The 11,775-nt window shown below is 36.8% G+C and overlaps 1 protein-coding gene across 1 annotated transcript; it reads right to left on the reverse strand.

Moving 5' to 3' along the window:
• Positions 1 to 9,903: 9,903 nt before the first annotated feature.
• Positions 9,904 to 11,118, reverse strand: LOC135715290 (proteoglycan 4-like). Its single transcript, XM_065238624.1, has one exon. It carries the CDS (start codon positions 11,116 to 11,118, stop codon positions 9,904 to 9,906), a length of 1,215 nt encoding a protein of 404 aa, XP_065094696.1.
• Positions 11,119 to 11,775: the final 657 nt, after the last annotated feature.

An 11,775-nucleotide genomic window follows, 5' to 3' on the forward strand; every position in this document is an offset into this window, starting at 1 on the left:
AATTTGTTATCTCATCAGCTCTACTGTCAATTACCATAGAGCTGATTGGGAGCAATATCGAACATTTATGAAATATAACTTCGATCCAAACATTCCTTTGCAAACCAAAGATGAAATTAATTACGCTCTTGAATCTCTGACTACATCTATAGTTGAAACAAGAGCTGCTTCAGGACCAAAATGCGAGAATAAATTCGATTTAATTATAATAGACGATGATCTCCAGCTCTTGATCCGTCTGAAAAATGTCTGTAGAAGGCAATATCAAAGAACACGCGATCCAGCCATGAAAGTTATCTGGTGGGATTAGCAAAAAGCAGAATTAAAAAGCGATTCTCTGCCTTGAGGAACAAATCGTTTGAAAATAATGTTTCGAAATTAGATCCGAGTTCCAAGCCCTTTTGGAAGCTCACACAAATAAAAAAAAAACTCAAAAACCTATTCCAGCGCATAGAGAAGGTGGAAAAATTTTGATCACAAATTCGGAAAAAGCCCAGAAACTTGTTAAGCAATTTGAGGGTTCCCATAATTTCAGTTTGGGTCTTACTAGCCCTATTTAGAATAAGGTTGCTCGGGATTATCTGAATATTTTATCGTGGGTAAATATTTTTAAAGATTTCTTGGGTACTGATTTGGACGAAGTAAGATCTATGACTAAAAAGATTCAAAATATGAAAGCTCCAGGTAATGATGAAATTTTCTATATCCTCATCAAAAAACTCCCAGAGAGTACCATGTCTTCCTTGGTAAAATTATTTAACAGCTGTTTCCATTTGGCATACTTTTCTTATAAATAGACAAATGCAAAGGTTGTTCCAATTCTGAAGCTGGATACAAATCCAGCTGAAGCTACTAGCTCAATAAGTAATCTTTCTGAAAAGATAATTTTGAATAGAATGACGATTCACATCAATACGAATTCATTTTTTGAAGATGAGCAGTTTGGATTTTACCATGGGCATTCAACTACTCATCAACTCGTAAGAGATACAAATTTAATTCGTTCAAACAAATCTGAAGACCACTCAACTGGAGTGGCTCTTCTAGACATAGAAAAAGCATTCGACAGTGTTTGGCATGAAGGTTTGATTGCTAAACTGAAAAAGTTTAATTTTCCACTTTATATTATGAAATTAGTTCAAAAATATTTAACTGATAGAACTCTGCAGGTAAATAATCAAAATTCCAAATCTAATCGACTACCTGTTAGAGCAGGAGTTCCTCAGGGTAGCATTCTTGGGCCTATATTGTATAACATTTTCACTTCGGACCTCCCTGATTTGCCTCGGGGTTGCCACAAATCTTTGTTCGCTGATGACACAGGCATTTCCGCTAAAGGAAGAAGTCTTCGTGTTATTTGCAGCAAATTTCAGAAAAGTTTAGATATTTTCTCTTTTTATTTACAACAATGGAAGATTTCTCCCAACGCTTCCAAAACTCAACTTATAATATTTCCACATAAGCCTAGAGCTTCGTTTTTGAAACCTAGTAGTAGTCACATAGTTACTATGAACGGAGTTCCTATTTCCTGGTCAAACCAAGTGAAATATATTGGACTTGTACTTGACCAAAAATTAACTTTTAAAAATCACATTGAGGGCATTCAAGCCAAATGTAACAAATATATAAAATGTTTGTATCCTATTATAAACAGGAAATGCAAACGTTACCTGAGGAATAAACTTCTAATATTTAAACAAGTTTATAGACCGGCAATGCTTTTTGCTGTGCCTAGTCTAGTTGTCCAACAAATCAATTAATAATATCATTAATATCCTTGATTGCAACGATTAATAGATAAGATTTAGTTTTAGTTTTTAGTTTTAAGATGTCTATTGTTATACTGCATGCAGGTTTAGAAAACCTGTTTTAAATACTGAATTGCTAAGGCAGGAACAATGTAAAAACGTTTAGATATATTTAACTACTGTAGTAGCTGGAGCACCTAGGTTAAAATGAAATGTAATTTTAAATGTAATAAATTTTGAACAAATAAAGAGTTAAAAAAACTTATTTTTGGGCACTTTTTTCTTACCGTGTATAAAGCTAAAAACGTTAGCAGTCTAGTATTGTCAGTCGCTTCACGCATTTGGAACTGTTGGGCTATCTTGATCCACAACAAATATTACGTTCAATTTATTTGGATGATTTTCCACGCAGGGGAAGGAGGGTCTAAAATCTCTTAAAATCTGTCCAAGTGGAATATGCACAGCCCTAAAGCTGAATTGAAGCATATTTAATCAATATTTAGAAGGGTACTTAAAAATGTCTTGTTCAGCGTTCGATCAGCTTAGGTGTTTGTTGGCATCTAATTATGCTTTGAGAAATAATGGGAATATTTTTAAGTGCCCTAGTGCATTGGTATGACGGAGCATGATTTGTAAACCCCTGTTCAATTAAATGGAAGTCCTATCACAATATGCATATCCCTCTTAACATACCCGTGTTCTATCTTGAAAATGTACTCGTTTTGGTAGCGTCGATTTCCGACACAATCAAGTATAGCGACGGAGTATTGTACACGCGTTTTGGGCCCCTTTTCGAACCGGTAAAGCTTCAAACTATTGCTGCTCAACAAGATCTTCCAAGGATCGGAACTTTGTTCAAGTTTGCCCTTCGGGAAGTCTCTTGAGATGAGAGGGAAAATCATACATTTAATCATGCCGCTCGGGAACGGTTTACTGTATAAACACCTACCTACCATCAGTCAATGATTGTAGGGTAGGATGGTGCAAAATGCACCCTTTAAGCAAAATCGTCAATGGCTGGCGAATGGAAACTAAAATCAAGAAGAAAGTAATGGCGTTTGGTTCATTACCATGTTTTCTACAAAGATCAAGTGATTTAGAACTACAAAAGGATGATTTTCCATGACTTTCAAGGTATTTTTTAAATTGCTTCCAAAATGATAGCGGGGCAAAACGCCTGATTCATGATGCAATATGCACCACAACATTGGGACAAGACGCACGACAACAATGGCCAAAACGCACCACAACATTTGGGGTAAAATGCACCTCATGGTAAACAAACCATAACCCCTGCAAGTAGATAATGCAAAGGGATGCGGTATTTCAAATGATTATTTCTTTATGTTACATCAGAAATAAGGTCTCAAAATCTCAATAGAATTGTAAACTGTGATTCATCAAGTAAAATATCTAAAAATATACGAAACGTAAATTTTTTAATTTTTTTATGTGATACATGATGATAAAAGCTTAATTTACAGTCGATGATTTTAACAACTGTGTCCTGTTTTGCACAAAATGCAATTTTTTTAAGGAATCAGTAGATCAATACATGATTTTATGATCAAGAATTATTTGTTAAACCTCCAGTTGAAAACAATCACAAACCGTTACCCGGAAAATGCATCTGAGGAAAAGTTATCGCTGTTTTTCTATAAGTGGGCATTTTACCCCAGGGGTGCATTATGGGCTGTTCTCCCTTACCTTACATCTGTTGTAAAAAAAATACGGTGCGGAATGTTACCGCTAACAGCAATCGGTTGAAGGAATTCTCGGAAGTGGCGTGTGTGTGTGTGCCTATGTTTGTATGTGGTTTTCCGGGGTTGTTGGTGACTTGGGGAAATCATGCTACAAAAGAACTCAGATGAGTAGGGGAGAATGGTATACAACGCACCCCCTGGGCAGAACGCACCAGCTGACTTTCATTTGCGTTTTTCATGGCTTTTACGTAACTTTTTTGTTGTCTTATCAAGCAGCACTTCTAGCATAGCATCTGAATTAAAAATCCTGCATGATAAATCCTAGAATTGGATTAAAAAATCCAAGAAAAACTAAAAACAAAATGAAAAAGTGCGTCTTACCCCGGGGGTGCGTTATGTACTGTTCTCCCCTACATAAGATGATTATAACGCGTGAGATTTACGCTCTGTGGATCCGCGTATGGAGTTTGGTAAGTACTTGCTATGAATGGAGTGGTGAAGAGTTGTGCGTTGTGTCTATCGTACTTCAAGGCATAATGCAACAGGCGCAAATTGAAAAGTTTATTGCTCGTTACCGGTTGTCTGAGTGCCATTTGTGCGTTTCACGGAAGTTTGACTGTTTTCGTCGTTCTGTTTAGATTGCTAACGTGGGGGGGGGGGGGGGAATGTGGGTTCCGGTGGCTTAATCAATTCGGATAGTTTTACAACGGATCGAGTGAATTCAGACAATTTCGGATTAAGTAACTTTGAACGGATTTATATTTAAAGCATTTTCCCTATATATGTACCTTTATTACCTTCCCATTAGTACAATAACACAGGAGTTTCTATACAATGCATTCGTTTTGAAACATAAATAATTTGTTTTGCTTACATTGTTTATATCGCTGTTTGTTTTTAGTTCATATACTTTTGCGTGAATTTGTTGTTCCTTGTGTAAATAGTACCTAGCTGGTAGTATTGGTTGCTTGTAGAGATACAGATTTGCCCTCTAAATACAGTATTCCTTACGAGTGCACGTGGTTATCGGTAGTTTGCTTTATAATTGCAAAGAATTGGTGCACTTTACAAACAAATTTACATAGTAATTTGACAAACTTTTTAGCTGATCGCTTTCAGCGATCTGTAACGTATTTTTACTTTAGCCCGTTCCATGCGAAACAAACTCTTTCTCTCTCTCTCGCACTATCTCTCTCTACTTATAGTTTAGGTATATCTGTTAGAGTTATGCTTGCTAACAAAATGTTTGGCACGATGAAGTTGGTTGGTTGTGTTCCTTCAATGCTGTCTGAAATCTTTCAATAACTCTAGCGACTAGTAGAAGTCTTTATTTTTACACTGCCCTATAGGTAGAAAGAAAAAATTTTGCGATTGGAATCAATAATTCTACAGCCAACTGACCGATGCTTGGCGTCTTCGGGAGCAGTGAAATAATCCGATGAGGTAAAACAAATGTAAATTCATCCATTTCATAGCAAAACGAGATAATGGTTTGTGCGATAGTGTAACTTTGCTTCTTGAGTTCAACAAATTCTACAAACCTACATTTATCTTGAAAATCCATTTTAATTCAGGTTGATGCATAGCTTAAAATTCGAAAAAAGTTTTGAGAGAACTTTCCTTATTTTCAAACAAAATTTCGACAACCGCAGAACTTTGACAGCCGACAACGAGATGAAAACAAAACAAAGGAACATAAAATGGTTGCCACATAGTGAACTGGAGAGTTACGAACACAGTGGCATGCAAAATGATGTGCAAGGCAGCTTTTTGAGTTTTGCCATTTTGGCCAGCTTTCTTGCCCAAATACTCTTCTGTTCACTGGGCCGATTTCAAAGATTAAAATATCAAATGAAAGGTTATTAAAAATACTCTTTACTTGGGATTTTTTTTATTGAAAAACATTGATTGTATTTGTTTTTTTTTTATGGTTTTCATGGTTTGTGCGTCTCCATTGATTTATAGCGACTGTAACATGGTCACGACGCATGGTAGTCTATTCACATAAGAGTATTGAGCAGAAGCCCAAAACTTGATAACTTAAAATAAAATAAAATAATAACTCAAAAACGAAAAAAAACCACGAAGTTTCGATTTTTAAGGAAAAATATAAAAAAAAAAAAAATATTGCGCCCTCTGTTTTCAAACCATGAAAGATTAAAAAAAAACAAACTCAAACATATATCAAAACAAAATCCCAATTTTTAAATATTATTTTATTTTTTGTTAAAAGTTCTTCCTTTCATTTGATATTTTAAAATCGGCCAAAAATTATGATTTAAAAAAAAGTGATTTAAAACAAATTCATTTTTTGGACCATCCTAACATTGAAATGGTCACCCTAATGACAGAATAAAAAATATACTGGTCCAAAATTTTGTGATAAAGAACAAAACTACAAATTTTTACAATATGGCTGCATTATTGCATGAACCTTAGTAGATCTGAAAAAGATTGTTTTATGAAATTTTGTTCTCCACATCTTTGTCGAAGGCAAATCTTTCCTTTTTTTTTGAGATATTTGAAAATTATTCTGGTTTGACACCTTTGTTGCTATCTTCATCGAAATAATGATAGGTAAATATGCACGCTATTGATCCTTATGATTGTTAACGTCCAGAGTACATTTCTGGAACCAAAACGATTTGTGAAAGGAAAGTACATTTCGATCATTACATATTAATGCAAAAACTTGGATGATTATTTATAGGAAATATTTTTTTAGTACATCAAGCATTGAAAACTAATGAATCAACAAATTTAGCTGCAGAAAATCAGGCTGATTGAGCTTTTAACCAGCTAAATTGTTTTTTTTTTTTGCAAAAGATGCAGCCTCATTGATTTTAACGGCGAAAGTTTTACTATCCGCCCATAGTGTGGCACAGTTCAGTTAGCGATTTACATTGTGTTAAGCATTTATCTGCTGTGTCATATTAGCTTATTTTGTTTTAATTTCCTTGAAATAGTCTTCTTAATTAACAAAGGAACCATTTGATCCTCCAGTTTATACGTAGAGGAAGAATTTTTGCAGTACTCTTATAGTAACATTTGTGGTCGATTGGATTGTGCCTCCATCATGTTCTATTCTATTCAATGCACAGACATTGAAAGATAAACCTGTCTATTTGAGTTTTAGGTGAATAGTCGAAAAGTTTGTTTATCATATCCCATGTATTTTCTGGTCTAAGAGAAAAAAAAAATTCTACATTAAATAATCGAGCATATACTCAAGCGATGAAAATAAAAACGAAAGAATTTACCGATGTTGATCCACCCCGTCTGTAACACACCGACGAATATTATCACCTGATTCATTCTGCTTAATAGACATCTCTGATTGCTTAAGTGTGCTACAATAGGTAGTTCTGGATATGGATATGGTTAATCACAACCCCATGTTCCCCACTGCTCTTCCGAAGTGTATTGGGGTCTCCAACAACGATACCAAATTTGAACAAATTTGGTTATGATCTGGATTTGTGGTAGAATTTTAAATTTTGTCCCATACGAAACGAATCTATTCATTTCCCGAGCAAAGTAAAATAACAACGTGATATCATCCTGAAAACAAGTTTTGTTATTCCAGATATCAATTTGTTTTCAGTTGTTATCACATAACTAATTTAGTTATAAACCTCGACTAATTTTGTTATCAGTTGTTATCATGAAAGAATACGAAATGGTGCAAGGTTAGTTCAAAACTTCCAATCAAACTGCCAATCATATTTCATTTATCAGCGTAAGGCTGTTATACCAAATCGATAAAATAATTTGAAATTTGTTGAAAAAATTCGCATGGTTCACAGGGTTTGTTTTCAAGATGTTTTCAATGATAACTAAATCAGTTATTTTTGTGATATCCAAGCAGTATTCTTTTGCTATAATATTAGTTATGTGGCTGTTTATTCAACCACAATGATAACATGTTCCGTTATCAAATCTTGATAACCGGGTATCAGAACTTGTTATAAATCTGGTATAAAATTCAAATATTGCTCAAATTTCACCAAGTATCGCAAATAGATTGGAAATATTATGCAGGTGAACTTTTCCGTAGACTGCACATCGATTAGACTTCTGAAAAATAAAATTTATTATTAATTTAGACCTATTGCTTCGTAATAAAAATAACCATAAAAGAGAGCTTCGGGGTATCATCCAAACCATTTGAGGGATAGTTTACCCATCCGGGATACAGTTCATTTATGGTATTTGTTTATTAGGGATGCGTTTATATGAGCTGTAGTACACGCAAAACAAAAATCTATTATTGAATGTTAGTTGCACTTCCTATCATCCTCCGCAGCCGAATGGTATAAGTTGACCTCACAGACGATGTAATGGTTTTTTGCCTTTTTTATTTCGTGTTCTGTCTATGCTTTCGACTATACCACCAAGGTTTTTATTTAAAACATTGTACAACCACGCACACACTTGCCTTCGATACTCTCCAATTTTCGTTCAGCAGTAAAAGCATGTAGAATGAAATTATCGTGCTATGAGCGCTTCTGGTCTGATAATTGCAACGTTCGTGGTTCGAGTCTCAGTCGGCAACCTTCTTTTTTTTTCGGCATGATTATTTCAATCACACTCCACATTTTTCTTTCTCCATTTTCTTGCATTGAACCGCAGCTCGGTATATAGCATCCTCCGTTCATGCGGTCTCCACAGACAACCTCCGATGATGAATCCCACATAATTGTAAGCGAATCTTACATCCCCCGATTGGGTGTAGGGTACGTGTGGGACCCTTGGCCTATAGTTAATGATTACCAGCTTTTTGTACAAAGATCAAATAAATTTTCAGTCTTCGACAAAGTTGTTTTTTCATAGTATTCCAAATATAATCCTGAGATTTGGTGAAATTTGAGCAATATTAGAATTTTTGGTAAGTGAATGAATAAGATCGTTCCATTTCCCATACAATTTTTCATACTAAATTTAAAGTTTTCCCGTGAATCGAGTTACATCCAAATTCGTTCAAATTTTGCACGAATTAAAAAAAGCAGTGAATAACAGGGGGTTATTAAGTTGATCCACCTTAGTGTACATACGATTTTTTGTCTTGCATTTCTACTAAAAGCTACCCGTTTTAGCAATCAACGAAGTCTATTCTGTCTCCATCGTCATCGCTCATGTTAGAGGAACATCATAAATCAACCGTTCAGATTCATAAGGAACTATCAGCAACAAATTCGATAAAAATTCGAACAATCGTGTCTTACAACCCGTTTGAAGTGTGTATTTGCCCCTTAATGGATTCTACGATACAACCACTCCACTCACGATACAGCGTTGCACCAACCCAACCCAGCTGTGCAACAATTATTGTAGTATGTAGTTGTCCCATTATGGGGCCAATAAACACTGCAACCTGGTTGCAAGATTTGGTTGTTCGACTTGTAGTCGAATCTTCGTTCAACCATTTGGGCAACCTGATGAAGTTTGTGCGACTTTCCCACACACAGTGCAGCCCAGTCCGTTGGTCGATATGCCCGTCAACCTGACACAGGTTTCAAAATTGAATTCCATCCGGTCTCGCTGAACGGTGCTTATTCAATTACCATGTGTGGTGAGTGGTGGTGTCCGTTCGTCATCAGCAGCAGCAGCAGTGCTTATGGCGCGTGGCGTTTTACATTTTTACACTTCCACAGCTATTAATTGAGAGTTGTCTATGCCAACCAACGCATAAACTTGTATATTGGTGGCAATCGACCGGACAGGGAATCGAACTCGCCACATCCAGCTTGGTAAAACCGTTTTTATATTGACTACCCTAATAAAATGTTTATGGTTATTTTGCTTAACGACGTATTCGGGTTATCATCCAAACCATTTGTGGCATAGTTCTATCATTTGGGTTATCGTTCGTTTACAGTTTTTTTTTTTATTAGGGTAGGCCTCCCGAGCAAAGTAAAATATTAAATTGATAACAAGTTCTATTACCCGGTTATCACTTTTTGATAACTGAATATGTTATCATTATGTTTGAATTAACAGCCAACATAACAAAAATGATAACAGAAAATTACTCGTTGGATATCACAAAAATAACTCATTTTGTTATCATTAATAATATCTTGATAACAAACTATGTAAGCCATACCAATTTATTCCATAAATTTCAAATCATGTTATCATTTTGATATCAAAGCCTTACGCTGATAACTGAAATATGATTAGGGATGAATAGCAGTATTTTTTTATTGTTTCAATGCGAATAATATTTAAAGTTTTGAACTAATCTTGCATCGTTAATAAATATATAGTGAATTTTTCATGATAACAACTGATAAAAAAATTGATCAAGGCTGATAACTAAATAAGTTGTGCGATAACAACTGAAAACAAAATGATATCTGGGATAACAAGACTTGTTATCTAGATGATATCGGGTTGTTATTCTACTTTGCTCGGGCTATGTCTCATGCCTCAGAATCATGATAACTTGATTAAATCATTGAATTCGGTCTTACGTTCTTCGGTCTAACGTCCTTCGCTCTAGCGTGCTTTGGTCTAACGTCCTTCGGTCTAACGTCCTTGGGTTTAACATTCTTCGGTCTAACGTCCTTTGGTGCAACGTTCTTCGGTCTAACGTCCTTCGGTGCAACGGTCTTTGGTTTAACGTTCTTCCGTTTAACGTCCTTGGGTCTAACGTCCTTGGGTCTAACGTCCTTGGGTCTAACGTCCTTGGGTCTAACGTCCTTGGGTCTAACGTCCTTGGGTCTAACGTCCTTGGGTCTAACGTCCTTGGGTCTAACGTCCTTGGGTCTAACGTCCTTGGGTCTAACGTCCTTGGGTCTAACGTCCTTGGGTCTAACGTCCTTGGGTCTAACGTCCTTGGGTATAACGTCCTTGGGTCTAACGTCCTTGGGTCTAACGTCCTTGGGTCTAACGTCCTTGGGTCTAACGTCCTTGGGTCTAACGTCCTTGGGTCTAACGTCCTTGGGTCTAACGTCCTTGGGTCTAACGTCCTTGGGTCTAACGTCCTTGGGTCTAACGTCCTTGGGTCTAACGTCATTGGGTCTAACGTCCTTGGGTCTAACGTCCTTGGGTCTAACGTCCTTGGGTCTAACGTCCTTGGGTCTAACGTCCTTGGGTCTAACGTCCTTGGGTCTAACGTCCTTCGGTCTAACGTACTTGAGTTTAACGTCCTTGGGTCTAACGTCCTTAGGTCTAACGTCCTTGGGTCTAACGTCTTTGGGTCTAACGTCCTTGGCTCTAACGTCCTTGGGTCTAACGTCCTTGGGTCTAACGTCCTTGGGTCTAACGTCCTTGGGTCTAACGTCCTTGGGTCTAACGTCCTTGGGTCTAACGTCCTTGGGTCTAACGTCCTTGGGTCTAACGTCCTTGGGTCTAACGTCCTTGGGTCTAACGTCCTTGGGTCTAACGTCCTTGGGTCTAACGTCCTTGGGTCTAACGTCCTTGGGTCTAACGTCCTTGGGTCTAACGTTCTTGGGTCTAACGTTCTTGGGTCTAACGTCCTTCGGTCTAACGTTCTTGGGTCTAACGTCCTTCGGTCTAACGTCCTTCGGTCTAACGTCCTTCGGTCTAACGTCCTTCGGTCTAACGTCCTTCGGTCTAACGTCCTTGGGTCTAACGTCCTTGGGTCTAACGTCCTTTGGCTTAAACTTCCTAGTGCATTGGGGTCTTTTTTGACCCGGCATCACTTTAAAAAAGCTGTAACCTTGTCACAAAATATGATAGAGACCTGAAATTTCGTGACTTTTCCTAACTTTCGGAAACGAACATTTTGCTTTCAGTGACCTCTAAGCGAGGTGCTTAGAACAAAAGTGACACATTGGGCATTAGGGGGTCGAAAAAGACCCAAACTGTAATAGAATAAATAGACATCTTGCCAAGGTGGATCTAACCACCAATTTAAGATTTGTTATCCACATATTTACTTGTGACATCATGCCATGGACGAACACGTGAAGCTGATCAAATATGGATACCCCGAAACCGGTTCTGGCAGGACCCCAAAAAGAACACTTCCAAAACCTTATGTACTGGTACCCAATCATGAACGATCATTTACATTTATTTCGTGCATTCATTTACATTCATTTGCCTCTAACTTTTTTCATCAACAGAAATCCGTAAAATCATGTTTGATGCTTTTGTAGGTTTTAGTATTAACTACAACTATTGTAAGAAACTCAAATCTGTATCTCATATGCATGACGATGTAGATCGAGCAAAACTTGTTATTGTTTTTTAGTGAATGTAATTTGCATTCACTGAAAAATAATGGTGGGTGCTGTTCGCTCTGGTTCATAATGCATACGATATACAGATGTAAGATGTTGACAAAAGCAGAG

This window comes from Ochlerotatus camptorhynchus, unplaced genomic scaffold (genome assembly GCF_037179485.1).
Source record: "Ochlerotatus camptorhynchus isolate MF236.1 unplaced genomic scaffold, CSIRO-AGI_Acam_v1.1 ptg000845l, whole genome shotgun sequence".
NCBI lineage: Eukaryota > Metazoa > Arthropoda > Insecta > Diptera > Culicidae > Ochlerotatus > Ochlerotatus camptorhynchus.